Raw genomic sequence first — 17,729 nt, forward strand, 5'->3', positions numbered from 1 at the left:
GTGATACCTCGGCTAATGAACGCCTTGACTTACGAAGTTTCCGGCTAACGAACGTGATTCTGGAACGAATTATCGTCGTCAGTCGAGGTATCGCTGTATTTGCAATGTATGAGTTTGAGTGCCATCTATCTCTCACAAAAGACGACTGAAAAAAAAGAAAAGTTCTTTTACACAGACGTTTTGGGAACATCTTCTCTCCGACTATTCCCGCCGCCTTGGGGGTTAATATGCTGTCAGTACAATGCCGGTTTTGGCGGGATTTGGCGAAGAAAATTGGTAAAACTGCTGCGTTTGAACTTTTCTGAATGTTGATCACAGACGAATTATAACCTCGAAGTATTTTTCTTCACTTCCAGAAATTATCGTAATTGTTTTGTTCATGGCGGTTTGTTCAAGTTGGGAATCACTGCTACAGATAATCATAATCTTGAGTAAAACAAAAATTGACATAAATTCAAAGCAAGTTTATTCAGTTTTCTTCCCAATGAATAAAAATCATATCTGAAGTTGAATCAATGGATTTATTTACTCAAGTAATTGATAAGAAAATTTTACAAATTTGAACATACGTCATATACTTTTTAAACAAAATGATTAATAAATATACTATATATTGCACCAATTTTTTTCACACTATATTTTTACAATACAATGCACAGAAATGTTTTAATTCGTGAAATTCAGGTATCTATAATGAATCGAAAAATATTTTTCAAGCCACGCATTATCTCGCCAGACAGTTTTAAAAAATATCTACATACGATTATTATCGTAGTAGATACACTTTTACAATTATCGGATATGACCTTATCAGTTAAATTCCAGTCTAAGATCTAAGTCAAAGATTCGAGTAGTTTGGTACAAACTGTGGTGCCACCAATGGCTTACGAATCGAATCGCTTCTGAAGTCTAAATGTCTCTTCACACGTGAGTGATACATTTCATGGTGATTTTTGAAATCCCTTTTGATGGCTAATTTCTATGGTCATCGATGGTGTTGTTCACCCGTTCTGAAAGTGGCTGATCAGAAAGGTGTTGAGGGATTCCAGCAAGGGCAGGGAAATCACCGATTCGACGTCTGCCAACTTGTATGATGTCACTCGGCCTGGTGTTGTCTATTTCGGTGAGCGCTTGCAGTTGTCTTGGCAAATCTTGGTAAACTGCTCCCGGGACTGCCTCTGCGATATAGATATATTTATCGTTTAACAATAGTTCTATTAGTGTTTTTTTTTTTTTAATTGTAAATTTTACACATACTTACCGTTACACCTGTATACTAGATCTGACCAAATGATGGCTTCCTGAGAGAAACAGAAAACGCCAAGTCGACCTCCTTTTAATCTACTATCGTAGATGTTACCGGAATCTGAGACCATATTCTCGCCTTCGAATATTCGTAACCTTTAAAGAAAGACATTATTTATCATAACATCATTTTTGGGCAACTATCGATGATGATACTGTATAATTAGGGGGTGAGTATTTGACCAGTATTTCCCGGGACATTTACGTATTTGCTGGCAATTTCGGTCGTCGTGACTTTTTTATAAGACGTGGAATATTTTTCCCCGTATTTTCAACGAAGCTAACTCTTGAGTTATTATTTTTCACTCTGAAATCGAGTATTAAAATTATTTTCCCAACTTTATGAACTATATTTTGATAATTAAGATTATAAACACGATTATATATTAATCTCATAATATTTGTCATGTTTCAACACATCTCACGCAAGGTACAGATTCTAGTCCAACCTCGTCTGATTGGAATTTGGCTGTTGTTTAGCTGGAGAAAGCTGCCGCGTGTGGCCACTATTTTTTGCTATCATTTTGAAAACAGGGAAAAGAAACGGTGTTTGAAATCGATTTTTGTCCCTTCTCTTTGTCTTATTTAAGTTGGTAACGAAATTATGCGGATAGATAGAGTATTTCGGTTCTGTGGCTATACGGGGTAGTAAGGAACGTTGCTAAGCCTCATTTTACTGGTGAACCATTGATCAATTAACGACATTCCTTACTACCCTCTATATACAGTTTAACGTATAGTGTATCGGCAACTGTATGTATGTGTCTGGTGTATGTATTATATGTCGGTATGTGTATAACATTTGTTATATACCATGGACAGTATACGTTTAGAAATCTTGTCTTGGACAGAGTTGCAATAGTATCACAACAGTGTTGCGCCTACGGGAAGGGATAAAATATTTTCATTACTGAAGCTGAAATTCACTCGCATAAGAAGTTTTAAGTGTCCCCCCCCCCTCCCGTAGATTTCATGTTAATCCAATGTGCCTTACAGTAGTGCTTCATTTCCCACCATAAGAGAGCAAGGTTTCGGTCATTTAGGTAATTATTGGCAACTTTGGTTATTTTTGGAAACTTCTTTTGGCGACAACTGGTGGTTTCCTGTATTTTCTCGCATTTGGGATCCCAATTTTCCGTATTTTTCTTCAGAAAACGTGGCCAGGTTATGAATAATTAACATGAGAAAACTAACCTGATGAGGCCAATTTTCGGCCTGTGGAGAAGAAGCCACCGATAAGCGACTTTTTCCTTCCAACCGGCGTTCTTTGGATCACGCCACAGCAACTGGACCTATTCAATAATTAACAATTAGGACAGAACATTACTTATTGTTGAGCAATGGGTGATAATCATTCAAATATTTCAGCATATGGTTTTTTGACTAGAATTGATTTTAATAACGACAATCTCACTTGGTTAGTCGTGTCTCCGGTATGCCACAGAGCATTCCTCATCATCTGACCAGGACCAGTCGCAGATGTCACTAATTTCAACTGGATGCCAGGTTCGGCAACTGCCCTGAAAGGCGTCGCTTGCCAATAAGTTTGAGTCTTCTTCTTCCACATGACCGTATAGAAATTAGAATTATCTTGATAACTGGAAGAAAATTGTAATCGAATTTCAGTCATTTTTAAAATATGCATAATCAATACGAAACCATCAAAAAGCATTAATATTCATGCACACTAAAACAAAATGAAATGGAAATAAAAAGAAAAAAATGTCATTAGGAATTTCAGAAATTAAATTTAAAAATTCCAAAGTTCAAACATACAATTAAATCAGGGTAAATAATTAATCTTTTTTCCCCTTGTTCTATGATTTCAATTAATAGCGTAACTATGCAAATAAATGAAACTTCTATAATTCAACTTTTTTTTTAGGTATATAAATAAGAAAAATTCTTCTAGAAATTTCCTTAAATTGAAGATAAATATATTCAAAGAACATCAAATAATGACGATAAAGAACTAGAAAGTAAAAAGATCTCGAAATTTTAAAGTTAAATATTTAATAGGAATTTTATCATCAAAGATTTTTCTTTTGTCCCCCATATTTACTTTTATGACTGTTTTATTTAAATTTATTCGATATCAGTTCAGACTCGAATATCTTTAATATCTTTGTTATCTCTAATATAAGAAGATAATAATCACTAATTTATGTATAAGAAAGAAATAATAGAGGATAACAGTGGTATGGGATCCCGAAAGATATTAGGAACCAAAGAGATATCAAAATCCGAGAATATTCGAAAAATAGTTTCTTATCTAATGAATGGTTGATCGAATTTCTTAACATTATTTACTTTTAATTAGTGGTAGTAGTAGTAATGATTAATTCCGGGAAAAAGCATTTATAGAATAATTACCTTTTCCTTTGAAAAATTATGTTTTTTATGCATTGCTTTATCAATGCTTTCTATTCCCAAGATGTGCTAGTAATTATAATAATTGAACTGGATAAAGATGACATTTTCTTTGAAGGAGGCAACTGCTTCGATTCTGTGTCTTTGTGGGTTTAATTATATTTTCATTTATAGGACAGTCTGAGTTTGATCAGTGAAAGTTATTGGTTGTAATTATTTTCCCCGATAATTTCCTGGTTTGAAAAATAACCGAATAAAATATCGGAGGTGTTTCATTAGTTCTTGCCATCTGCAGATATTTCATATGATCATTTCTCTCTTAGCATAATAATCGCGAGGGTTATTTTTCCATTGTGGCAATACTGCCGTAGAGATATCACACGATTGAGCCAGGAAGCTTCGTTTGAACCAATATTCTTCAATCATTGGTCCGTGGCTACTACCGTGATTACTACTACACCACACATGTATCTCGTCCATATTCCTCTGCGGAACTTCTAACGAATTGGTATATGTTGGAATGTGCGTGTCCGTATAGTGAACCTAACGGGAAGCTTGTTTCTGTGTAATGCTTGTTATAGTGCTGCCAACTACCACATATTTTTCGAACTATGCATGGACCGTGATTAAAGAACACAACCGCCGAAGTGAAAAGAACGTGTTTTTAACTAAATCTCTTGCACGAAAAGTTTTAGGGTTGCTTTGTTAGGCGCACACACGCGGCATAACAATAGCAGTGAAGGAATGGTACCCTATTTCTTCAATTCAACTCGTAATAGTACGTCAGAAACACTGGACGGGTTAAAGAGATTAGACTGTGACGTTATTCAAGTTCTTATTCAACTTCAATACACTGTGTGTGATGTGAATAATGCAACAAATTTTTCACCTGAAAACAAATCCAACGTAATCGTCGTCGATTTCGGTGTCCACAAAGAAAGTTCCTTCGAAATCCACTCCACCAAAAGCATGAAAGCCTGTGATTAATAATAATCAATTATTTAATCGTAATAAACAATGGCATATGCTTGTTTCAATAACCGAAATCAGGTTTACAACCCATAGATAATAAAAAAAAAGTCTGTCGTCTATGCTCACATCCCTTAATTTCATTCAAATATGTAATTTCTGATACCTACCGACAGCCAAACCGGGATCACTATTCATTGTTTGCACAATTTCGGCTCCCTATTCAATAAATAAATAAAAATATTAATATCATTCTCCGATAAATCATCTCAACGAAGACAGAAGTGATCGATTTTCGTACTAAGATATGTTTTATGGCGCATTTGGGTCATAAAACCATCCATTTTTCAATAAAATATCTATAACCAGGGTTATCGAAATGCCTGAAATTTATTAGCTCCCATGATTCGCGATTTTATATTCATGGCTATATGTTATATAGGGGTTGCCAAATAAAATCCTTCTACATCCTCGATCTTCTAAATCGTTCGTCTTAAAGCACTAATTAGAAAAATTATCCAAATAACGTGTAGATTTTGAATTTCTGTTTTGTTTACGAGAGTTCCGCATTAAAAAACATAGTTTTATTTTATAACCCTTTACGTACAAGCTTCTGGCAACAAATTTAGATGATCTCTACTTGACGAATCGGCAATAAATCGGGTAACCTTGTCCTAAACTAACAACACGTTTGAAAAAAAGGAAAGAGAAGGGAAGAGACAAAAATATGAAAGAAAAGGAAGAGAGGAAACTAAATAAATAGGAAAAAGGAAAAACAGTATAATAGACCTCGTATGTTCTTTTTCTCTCACACGTGTATAGTAGAAAAATACATTATATGGGGATATGGAGGGGGATCACTAACATGAGTATAGTAAAAACGGGAAGGGAAAAAACAACTTCTGTTCATAGAATTACAATAAAGCTTCCCGAGAGTGAGGAGAAAGAAAAGGAAACGGAGGAAAAAAAAAACTTTGATTCCACTGGTGTTTGGACGAAATATTTCGTCCGTGATCGTAAAGGGGTTGAAGCCCCCCCCCCCTGCTTATGCAAAAGCTGGAAAGAAAGTCATCATAACACATGTGTATATATTCTAATATATTCCATGTATATCACCAGCAGATTGTGTTATATGTTCCTTCAATGCAATTACCAACTGTATTTATGACATTTTATCACCGAAAGTGATCGAAAGAAACTCCATGTTTCGAAGTGAAATATTAAATTTTAAATTCATCACTTCCATCACAGTCCAAATATTCCTACTTTGTGGGGGGGGGGGGGGGCTGCTAGGTATGCAACATCAAATGAAGATCCTGTACGTTTGAAACTTAAACACACTTTAAACCCGTGAAAAAAATTACGCATCCACAGGGCCGCAACTAGGGGAAGCTGGCGGGTCTGGTGCACCGGGCAGTGGACCAGAGGGGCCGCAAATTTCACTCTTTAACTTCTCCTTCAACATTACTAGGAGGCACCAAAATGCATGCCCTTCCCGGTTGACTGAGCATCTAGTTGAGGCAATGTACATCAACTCAAGAGTCACACGTTAAGAGATACAGTTATGAATAAGCTGCAATGAATGAATGAACGCCAGGGGCTCTGCCACTGGACTTATCCCGTTGCCGAGATCTCTTCCAGCCCAGCTTCGTGGCAGAGTCTGGAACAAAGTGAGTGCACCTAACAGTCTGAGTGTGTAGCTAGTGTTGTGCTTGATATTTCAGTGCTGCCATCTATACTTCAAATTGTGAGTGAAATGTAATGATTGAATATTTGTTACGTTGTAGGCCTGTTGCTCTCTGTGGGTGAGACTTTTTAACGGGGAAATCGGCTCGCATTCGCGCCTTGAAGTTGGAAACCACAGAAAGCCAACTTCGGCCGACCTAGAGATGTAAAATTCTCGAGAATAATCTTGAATAAGCTGCACAGATATAGCCAAAATATATTGCATCAAACTGTTCTCTCTGGTGAGATGTCAAGTTAAAGCGTATTAAAATGTCCCGCAATGAGTGATTTCTCGGTGTATATTTCACTTAGGCCGGGATTACACTATAAAAGTTTCAGACCAGTTCATTTATAAAACTTGAAAAATTCAACCAATACGGTTACATTCGAGTGAATGTAACCGATGTACTTATTGGTTGAATTTCTCAAGTTTTACAAACGAAATTTCGTAAAACTTTTATAGTTTAATCCCGACCTTATATAGAAACATCGATACATTGAGAGACAAGTTGTAGAGACGGGAGGTTAGGGGGTTTAACAAATGAAAATTTGTATTTTAAAACTAACATATAAAAATGAATAACATATCTAAGGATCTATAATTGGATGTGCGTTTCTATGAACCACGGTTTACCAGGACATACATAAAGACTTTATATACAACCTTAATACAGGTAGGTTATAAACAAACTGACATTATGTAGTGTCCCTTGTGGTGGACATATTTCATTGAAACTTGGTATATACGTTATTCGGACCATGGGAAAAAAGGTAATTGCTTTGAAAAAAAAGCGTCACTTTTTCACCTCGTGGTCAAAAATTGAACTTTTTTTTATTGAATCTTCCTTTTCTTCATGGTTCATATACCCCACATACCAAGTTTCATCAAAATACCTCCATCATAATGGGCACTAAAAAACATCCGAGTAGTGTCAGTTTATCTATTACCAACCTGTACATTTCTTTAAAACAAAAATGTTTAGTATGCACATTTACACATATTTTTTGACGAATAAGTATTATTTTCAAATCATCAAAGGGTGTAATAAGTTTTTCAATTATAAACTTCTTTATATATTAATTCATTTAAGTTCTTAAATGATCCACGTGTGAAAAGAAAAAGCGATTTTTGCACATTGTACAAACTTCATCGATACTTTTGAATGCTTGAAAAGGATGACGAGAGAGAGGTAACAACAGAGCATCGAATATGATACAATGTGTCTCCCGGAGAGGATGATGTAAATGATTACCCGCTCGCTGTCTTAGATATCTATAATCTGCGTGTCAAGGGGCGGATCTTGATCAATATTGATTGATCACCGGCGAAAACGTGAGAAGAGACGAGATAAGCACCTGATTGTAAATGACCCAATGAGGATCGATTTGCGAATCTCCTTCGGGATCCAAGGCGACAGTCTGATAGGCTCTGAAATCTGTCGCATAGACCATCCTGTTGTCGGGACACACGTCGAACTCGTCATCGACACCATCGCCGTCGAAATCTCTCCGACATTTGTCTCCAACGCCTGTGTCTGTCAAATTGATAAAAAAATAAATAAATAAAATAAGTCGATCTTTTTGTGTCAAAGCTTGTGACAGTGACATCATAGCCATTTCTTTTTTCTTTTAAAGTGCACCGAACTGATTAATAACCACTCGTGGTCTAGTTAACAGGGATATCTTACTCATACCAGAGTAATGAATTAAATACAGTCGGCCCCGCTTAATCGGATATCAACGATTGCAGCACGCATTATCCTGTTAAGCGGGTTATCCGATTATGCGGGGAAAAATTCACATGTCATTTTACAATGTTAGTATAGTTTGTATATTGAAAACTAATGAAGAACCAATATTGATAAATATTAGACATCGAAATAATATTTCATTACATTGCTAGAAGTACATAAGATTTTTACTTCTCATTATTTTGTTACCCTCTATTAGCTCAACAGAGAATAAAAATAAAATAATTAAATGTTCGTATTGAAGTAAACTTGAATACTTGTTTAGAGGAAATACCTCTGTCAAATGTATTTATCTTTACTTAATCAAATATATTTTCCCATTAATTCTAAATGTTCCATTCAATAAAAACGTGTGTGTATATATTGGTTGATGTGTATGAAAAAACAGTTGATGTGAAGTGTAACATTCGGTCTAGCGGAGAAATCCGAGTTTGTTTTATTTTATTTTATCCCTTTTTTTTTGTAATTATTTTTTTATTTTTCGCAATTAATCACAGTTATCTCATTTGTTCGTGATTTGCTCTTGCATTGCCTTATTTGTGCATAGCTTACAGTTGCATTTGCTCCTTATTTTTGCAATGTCAGCAATATGGTTATTTTCCATATATTGGTTATTATTGTTATAATAATAATGGTAATAATAATAATTATTATTTTTATTTTTTTATCTTTATTTTATTTATTTATTTTTTTGGTTTAACAAATAATGCATCGAATTCATGCGATATTGCAATTGATGTGATTACAATACAGAGATGGTGTGTGTCATGTATTCATTGTAACTTTTTCTTTGACGTTCTTGATTATGGTTATATGACTGATGCCGTTTCTATACTGTATCTGTACTGCCGAATGAACTTGTTTACACAAAAATGTTGGCATGAACTAATCTTTTCTTGATTTAAACATCTGTGATTGGTGTCTCTCGATTATATAAAACTTTATAATGCTTGGGGTTTTTTGGGTAAAACATATCATCAGCTACTTCCCTTATATGACATTTCCCCTTTTTTCTTCGATTGTGTTGTGTTTTATCTCGATCAGCGCTCATTTCGCAAAGATTTGTGAACAATACTCTCCTGGCTCTTTCATTCTCTACACATATATACACCTTACACACATGCACACAGGGCCGCCACTAGATGCTTGGTCAGTCGGGGTGAGCACGCATTTTGGCTCCCCCTCATAATGTTGAAGGAGAGATTAAAGAGTGAAATTTGCGCCTCTTCTAGTCCGGCGCCCGGGGCACCAGACCCGCCTGCACCCCCTTAGTTTGCGGCCCTGCATGCACAAACTTGTTTTTTCCCTTTACATACCACCCCTGGTGATCTGTAAGTCGCCAGACAGCCTGCAAAGGCTGAGCAGCGACGGAAACGCTCAGTTCTGGTCTGGTCTGGCAGAAACTTGGAATTATCATTTCACATGGGGAACTTTAACATTGCGTCTATGGGAGAAATTTTGGTGCCCGAGGATATTTTCCGTTAGGCAGTGCTGCATCCTTAGCTGATTAAGTGGGGCCGACTGCATCGTAAAAAAAATCTCCCAAAAAAAACCAAAACTGCATTTATACTTACTGTTTGTATCCTTCTGATCGGGATTATACACCAAAGGGCAATTGTCTTCACTGTCAACAATTCGGTCATTGTCCTTGTCGTCGTCGCAAACATCGCCTATGAGAATGAAGAGTACAGTAATGATTAGTACCAGCGGAATCGAAATTATGACTGTTTGCAACAGCATAATATTCGCAAAGCATAAAATTCTAATATACGAGTTGAATACCAAAAATCAGTGCACTAGACCATTTTTCAAAAATTCATAAAAATTGAGCAGATCGTTCGAATATGGTTTACACCGAAATTGATGTGAATTCGTATTTCATTTAACAAAAAATATTTTGAATTCTCTCTGTTAGATGGTACCCGGGCCAGTCATCTTATTTTTCGAATGAACGAAAGCAGACGTTAGCAATTATCGTTGTTTTGAGGACATGCCCTTATTGCCCACGCTACGAAGCAGACATCTACACGTCTCTGTGTGGTTATGATATTTTTTCATACATATTAACATATTTGTACCAATCTCAGTCGAAATTGACAAAAAAACAACGTGAACTAACGCTGGCTTCAAGACCGTCTTAAGTTCGGCTTTGTCCGTTGAACTATACGATATACCGCTTTTTTTTTTTGGATAGCACGAAATATCGTAATTCTGTGACAATTTTAATGTTTCGTCCTTATTCTTATTACTAATAACATCTAAATTTACATTGAACTCCAGATTAACTAGGCTGAAAAGATAGAGGTTCGTTCATAATCGCCTGCCATATGGCATGATTGTGTCATTAATGGAATTAGAATGTGGCTGGTCTGATGCTTAATGCGGAAAAAATGAACACCGCAGTTCTATTTTGCTTGGAGAATTAATGTTAGTTATTTTCCTGTACACAGAGCAGTGATTCTCAAAACTTTGTCAAGCTGCCAAATTCGTAATTCATCTGCGGCTCCCTATAGAATAGTTTAGTAGATATTTTCACACTTCAAAACATAAACAGGCACACAAATCAATATCCCCAGCTGTGTATGGCATCCCTTACATGACGTACCATTAGAAAATATTGCCGTACCATGGTGCCATGTATTGAGAATTGAAGTAAGTGACTTCACACAAAATGGACTCAAGTGTGCGTCCTCATTTCATAGAATTCCAGTACCCCTGGTAACCTTGAGCGTAAGAAATTTCTATAACTGACGTACAATTGCTTCATTTGACATTTATTTCACGATATCAAGTCTCTAATACATCTTATACCGCAGCAGAAAATTACGTTCCAGATAATAAAATTAACTGCAATAAAGACAATGTCATTTCACAGATGATTGCATTGCAAATAAACACTTCTTATAGAAAAGCTCCGCCTATCAGCGTAAATTATTTTCTTCCAAAAAAACTCCGAAATCCTGACATGAATTTTTGTGCAAGTCGGATACTCCACGATTATTAATAACTAAAAACTAACTCCTAAAAACTCTGTGACTTTTGGTTCACTCTATACATAAATCACGTTTCGTAAATGAAAACGTCGTATTCTCTTTCGAGCTACAGTATTTTTTCCCCTGTAATAATTATCAGGCCATAATTATTTATTTTGAACACTAAATACGAAAGAAACTAACACCCAAACATTATATCACGCATAAAGATATACCTTTGCCGTCCCCATCTGTATCCAACTGGTCACTATTTGGTATGTCAGGGCAGTTATCCACGTTGTTTTGTATTCCGTCCGAATCGCTAGAATAAAAGATAGTAAAAAAACCATGATGGAAGCTCTAACAACTTCTCGACACGAGCTGAATATTGCAACAATTATTTATTGTCTTACATGTCCAAATTATTATCGCAAGCATCCCCAACAAGATCACGATCCAAATCAACCTGGAAATAATAGAAAATAAATTTATGATACGTGCTCTTCGTCACAATGGCGTATCCAACTTGAATGATTCATATTTTTTATCGAATTTAATGTTTTCCCTATTATACAGGGTGTCCTGTAAGTCCTAACTCGGCCTTTATCTCATCGAACGTTCGTCGTAGAGGTACTGTTTCAGTTCAAAAAATGCTCAAAATGTGTTCAGAAATCACTCTCTACCACTTCTGAGATTGACGCAGTGTGTCACAAAATACAAAAATTTATTTCTTATTTGGTCAATCTGTCCTAAAAATCCCAATTAGAAAGTTGTTGTCCTGTCCCTGCTGATGCCAGTAAAGCAATTCCACGTTTTCAGGTGCAATTCACAGAGATATTTGAATTCAAAAATCTGAGAGAAGTTGGGAAAGAACAGCATAAACTAACGACAATGATTCTTTCCCGACTTTTCTCCGATTTTGAATTTAAAAATATCTCAGCGAATATCGCACTTGAAAACATGGTAATTTTTTTTTTGTTGGGCTCAGGAAAGACAGGGCAGCAACTTTCTTATTGAAAGCTAGAGGACGGGGGGTCGTATAAAAATTTAATTATTTTTTTTATTTTACGACATAGTATATTTTCTTTCTCGAAACTAGTTCAGATTTATTTCTGAACACGTTTTGAACATTTTCTAAAGTGGAATCTAACCTCTACGAGAAACGGTTGATGAGCTGAAGTCCGAGTTAGGACTTACAGGTCGCCCTGTAGAGAAATAAATGACAAAAACGTTTTATATTTTATTATTTTGTACACAGATATTCAATAAATCTTACCTGATTGGGATTGGATACAAAGGGGCAGTTGTCACATACGTCACCATAACCGTCTCCGTCGGAGTCACGCTGATCTGGATTGCTAATCCTTGGACAATTGTCGTTCGGATCGCCAAAACCTAAAACATTATGCAAAATTGTCTACGTAAAAGTCATATTGCTTCTCGTATTGATCGTTAACTAATAATTTAAGTCCATTCTATTTAATTTTGACAAATCGCGTACTGATTGACAATCTTGAAAGCCGGCCTCACTCTTGTGTGGGGATGGAGTGTTTCGATATTTCTACTGTGGATTCCAAAAACAGTCACACTATTTCCCGCTATATTTCAATCAATTGCTTCACGTGTTTTTTTTCCCTTTGTATGGCTCCTCGGAATCCCGACCATCTCTTTTACTTAATTTTCACCCGTGCCCTCCTGCTCTTCCCCCAGAATATTTTGACTCACAAAAGGGAGTAATATTGGAGTAATATATATATATATATATATATATATATATATATAAGTGGTTTTTTTTGTGTTTTTTTTTATGGCAACTTCCATAGCTGCTGTTTTCAGCCTTGTGCTTCAAATAACTATTGAAATGCGTAGGAAGCTTGCGTACCCATGGAAAGACCTACTTCTTGAAAAGGTATGTTTCAAGAAGTTTGCTATGAAGTTTGTGTATTCGTAGAATTGCTCAGGAGACTTGTGTACCCCAAGCAATACGTGAAAAAAACGTGCCCAACATGCTCATAAAAGCTTGTGAATTTCCTAGAAATGCTCATAAGGCCTGCATATTCCTAGAAAGGATTTGGAGGCTTGCGTTATGTTTCTAGAATGCTCATGATGCTTGCGTATGTTTCTAGAATGCTCATGATGCTTGCGTATGTTTCTAGAATGCTCATGATGCTTGCGTATGTTTCTAGAATGCTCATGATGCTTGCGTATGTTTCTAGAATGCTCATGATGCTTGCGTATGTTTCTAGAATGCTCATGATGCTTGCGTATGTTTCTAGAATGCTCATGATGCTTGCGTATGTTTCTAGAATGCTCATGATGCTTGCGTATGTTTCTAGAATGCTCATGATGCTTGCGTATGTTTCTAGAATGCTCATGATGCTTGCGTATGTTTCTAGAATGCTCATGATGCTTGCGTATGTTTCTAGAATGCTCATGATGCTTGCGTATGTTTCTAGAATGCTCATGATGCTTGCGTATGTTTCTAGAATGCTCATGATGCTTGCGTATGTTTCTAGAATGCTCATGATGCTTGTGAATTTGCATGAAATGCTCGCATATTCCTACAAATGCTTCATGTGAGACATGTATATTCCTAGAAAGGCTTTCATATTTCCAGAAATGCTCGCAGGGTACATATATTCCGGCAAATGCTCGTGAGACTACTACTTCACCAAATATTGCTATATTGCAATTTATTGCCATTATTGAGATGGGTTGGAAATGAAGGCGCTGTCTATCGGTGGTCTGAGGCGACCACCGATAGACAGCGAGGACCGACAGACAGCAACCTTCATGGTGGCAGACGAGCATCTTACCACTAGAGAAAAAAAAAATTCCCAACCTTTTTCCAAGCAGTTTTAAAAATGCGCAACGTTCATGAGCATTCCTAGAAATACGCAAGCCTCGTGAGAATTTCCAGAAATACGAAAGAATCACAAGCATTTCTAGAAATACTCGTCTCACGAGCATTGCAAGAACACTCCAGTCTCACGAGCATTGCAAGAACACTCCAGTCTCACGAGCATTGCAAGAACACTCCAGTCTCACGAGCATTGCAAGAACACTCCAGTCTCACGAGTATTGCAAGAATATGAGACTGGAGTATTGCAAGAATATGAGACTGGAGTATTGCAAGAATATGCGACTGGAGTATTGCAAGAATATGAGACTGGAGTATTGCAAGAATATGCGACTGGAGTATTGCAAGAATATGAGACTGGAGTATTGCAAGAATATGAGACTGGAGTGTTCTTGCAATGCTCGTGAGACTGGAGTGTTCTTGCAATGCTCGTGAGACTGGAGTGTTCTTGCAATGCTCGTGAGACGAGTATTTCTAGAAATGCTCGTGAGACGAGTATTTCTAGAAATGCTTGTGATTCTTGCGTATTTCTGGAAATTCTCACGAGGCTTGCGTATTTCTAGGAATGCTCATGAACGTTGCGCATTTTTAAAACTGCTTGGAAAAAGGTTGGGAAATTTTTTTTTTCCCCTATAGTATTCGATTTCGATTACAGTAGGATATACCTACCACACGAGATACATCAAACAGATCGAATCTCGGAGGAACGTATTGACCACTAATATAGGTAAAAGAGTACGAGATTTCCACGCCATCAGAAACCCATTAAGAACATCTTCGAATGGTCCAAAGAAAACGTTTTTATTTCTTTCCACTTTCACTCAAAACCATCTGGTGGATGCATTTCCCTCAAGAACAACAAAAAAAACGGAAGGGAAATTCCAGGATAAAAAGTAAGATACATAACTGAATATTATTTTATGTATTCATGGCGGGAGAAAGTGGAATTTGAGCAACCGATATATGTACATATAAATATACATGTGTAATATATACGAGACCGTCACATGTGTGTGATAAGTAATGGATACACAGAGAGAAGAAGCAAATGGATGGAATTTCGGAGGAAGTAGTAATTCCATCTTAAGGATATATAAGATGAAAATGTCTCTAGGAAAAATGCACTTTTTATGGAATTTTCGATGTTTTCGACGAATGTTTAAATGCCGAAGATGGTATGATAGTCTTTTTCTTCACTTATTGGATTATATTGGTGACGTCTTCGGCATTTTTTTACATTATATATACAAAATAAACATCAGGAAGTTGTGAAAAATTCCAGGGCAGATTGAAATGACTCTACAGGGTGGTTATACATAAACTGACACTACTCAGACGTATGTAGATTCAGATGAAGGGTATTTTGATGAAACTTGGTATATAGCAGTGTTTCTCAATCTTCTTGAAAACAGAGACCAGTAAAATGTCTGAAACAAATTAGACGGACCACTTGTATCCCGTATTACGGGACATACCTGTAATTTTCGTTCCTTATTTTTTTACATTTGCACCGTTTTTTCAACGGTACTTATTTGAATTTGTAATATTAACCAAAGTTGTGAATACACACACAACGTTTTCGTTATATTAATTTTTTTATGATAATTATTCAAAAAATTATAAATATTTATCTCACAAATTTTTGCCGGGTTTAAAGTTGTCCTAAATTTTTTTACAGTTTCAATTACGATTGTGCCTGCTTCTGATACTGTTTTTGATGGCAAGTGACGACGTCCCGTATTTTACGGATTATCATTTACCGAATTTTATTTTTCTCAATTAAATATGACCATCAAATCATTTGATTATTTTTTCCGTGAAATACATTTTTGTTTACTGTGATTTGTACCACCCCTTTATTTCCACACTCTCCAGCAATTTTAGCAGCAATTGGCAAATTGCATTCAAAATAATAAATTGCAATTGTGGCAAAATTTAGTGATATCTCGTATTTATAGGGTCACAATTATTGTGACCCTATAAATACGAGATTTAGTTGTTAATTGTTATAGATAAAAATTTCGCTATAACAGTATTCGTTTAAAACGGGATTCGACTGTATTTTTTGTGATTTCGTGATACTTCTTGAGTCTCGTGCCAGACAGTTAGTTCCATCCTGTGGTAAGTGCGCAGACTAAAGATAACAATTGGTCTAAATTATGGCGAAATACACAGCGCAAGCTTGCTAAGCATTTTTAGGAGCATGCACACTACCTCTGCATTTCTAATAGTACGCAAGTCTACAAAGTATTTCCAATAGTACGCAAGTCTTCAACGTATTTCCAATAGTACGCAAGTCTTCAAAGTATTTCTAATAGTACGCAAGTCAAAAGATAATAAAGTCTTCTGCTCATTTACAAGCGAGGCTCCTGTAGATTTCTAGAGATAAGATCCGCAATCCTTGTTCTTCGTATTCCTAAAGATACGCAAACTATGTACGCAATTTGAGGAGTATCCACATTTTGTACGCAATTTGAGGAGTATCCACATTTTGTACGCATTTAGAGGAGTATGCGAGCTTTATACGCCTTTCTTAGAGCGCCCAACTCATGCCCAATTCATGAAGGTACTCAAGCCTTCTGCTCAATTGTGACGTATGGAAGCCTGAATCACATTTCGAAGGGGACTTATGCTTTTCATGTGTTTCTAGGGATACTCCCTCCCATCGCCATTACTAGACACTCGATCAGGACGGCAAGCATGAACTTTTGCGTACCTTCACAGTTCAATGAACGAGCAAGTGAATTTAGCTTCCCTCGCGGTACAGCGCCTGGGCTACGAACCTGCCTGTTCCTGCACGTACTCCTTTTAGCATTTCTAGAGTGTTTGCAGCATGAAAGAGGTTAGGAACCTTTGTTTCATATTACAGAGAAAATGTACTGATATAGGCCTATCATATTCTTCACAAAACAACAATTTGGCACATGATGTGGTCCTGTACCATATATGACCGATACATAAAAAGGTTCGCTAAGCGAAGGTAAGTTCATAATGAGTTGACACTGTTTCTTCACCTGTAATTGTGTTTTCCCACAAAGTACAAATTTCAATTCATATGATTCCTATTCTTCAGAATTTAACAAAATTTACTGATTAATCACCACTGTCCAGTTAATTGCTCGTTTATCATCAACTCTGATTATTATGACTCAAAAATGGACTCCAAATGGAATCGACGTTGTTAATTTAATCCGTCTAACTGCCGACTTCATTTTCGATGCGAATATTGTAACACTAAAAAAACACACTATTCACCATCTTCATCAGAATCTGGATCACAAACATCACCGATTCCATCACCATCTGAATCAGTTTGATCCGGATTGGGTATTTTCGGACAGTTGTCGCAAGCATCGCCACGCCTGTCGGGACCGTCGACATCGGTGTCTTCTTGAAGCGGGTTCGGTACCAAAGGGCAATTGTCCAAAGGCTGGTCAGCAGATATAAAGAAAAATTATGAAAATAATATTATAAATATTATATAAAATGAAAATATTATATATCCTTAATGACATCTTACTCGATGCGCCAAAAAACGAGAAAAACCTTTCAATAGTTTGTGGGCACTTTAAGTAACATCCCCCCCCCCTCCCCGCTATTGATAAGTGCCCTACAGAGCCGCTTTATTGGTCTCTAAATGTTTCGCGGATCCAAGTTCTCTGGAAATGTGGCCGGGCCACTTAAGTGCTCTGGAATTGTGCCACGCATCACTCAAGTGATCCGTAATTATATGCCGCGGATCACTTAAATAATCTGAGAATGTGCCGCGGGTAATTT

The 17,729-nt window shown here is 36.5% G+C and overlaps 1 protein-coding gene across 1 annotated transcript in view; it reads right to left on the minus strand.

Annotated features, from left to right (window-relative positions):
* Positions 1-502: 502 nt before the first annotated feature.
* LOC149078851 (cartilage oligomeric matrix protein-like) overlaps positions 503-17,729 on the minus strand; it is a 56,613-nt gene continuing 39,386 nt past the window's right edge. Inside the window, exons 14-25 of the mRNA XM_089241014.1 lie at positions 17,208-17,382; positions 12,369-12,487; positions 11,506-11,558; positions 11,329-11,414; positions 9,695-9,790; positions 7,726-7,904; positions 4,815-4,863; positions 4,565-4,652; positions 2,720-2,903; positions 2,500-2,597; positions 1,262-1,401; positions 503-1,178 (exon numbers count right to left, since the gene is read on the minus strand). Coding sequence (XP_089097140.1) covers positions 973-1,178; positions 1,262-1,401; positions 2,500-2,597; positions 2,720-2,903; positions 4,565-4,652; positions 4,815-4,863; positions 7,726-7,904; positions 9,695-9,790; positions 11,329-11,414; positions 11,506-11,558; positions 12,369-12,487; positions 17,208-17,382 — 1,473 coding nt within the window. The 3' untranslated portion in view covers positions 503-972. The remainder of the gene's footprint in view (positions 1,179-1,261; positions 1,402-2,499; positions 2,598-2,719; positions 2,904-4,564; positions 4,653-4,814; positions 4,864-7,725; positions 7,905-9,694; positions 9,791-11,328; positions 11,415-11,505; positions 11,559-12,368; positions 12,488-17,207; positions 17,383-17,729) is intronic.

Source organism: Pholcus phalangioides, unplaced genomic scaffold (genome assembly GCF_987345545.1).
Source record: "Pholcus phalangioides strain wild (caught in Gottingen) unplaced genomic scaffold, Ppha-v1.0 ptg000013l_1, whole genome shotgun sequence".
Taxonomy (NCBI): Eukaryota; Metazoa; Arthropoda; class Arachnida; order Araneae; family Pholcidae; genus Pholcus; species Pholcus phalangioides.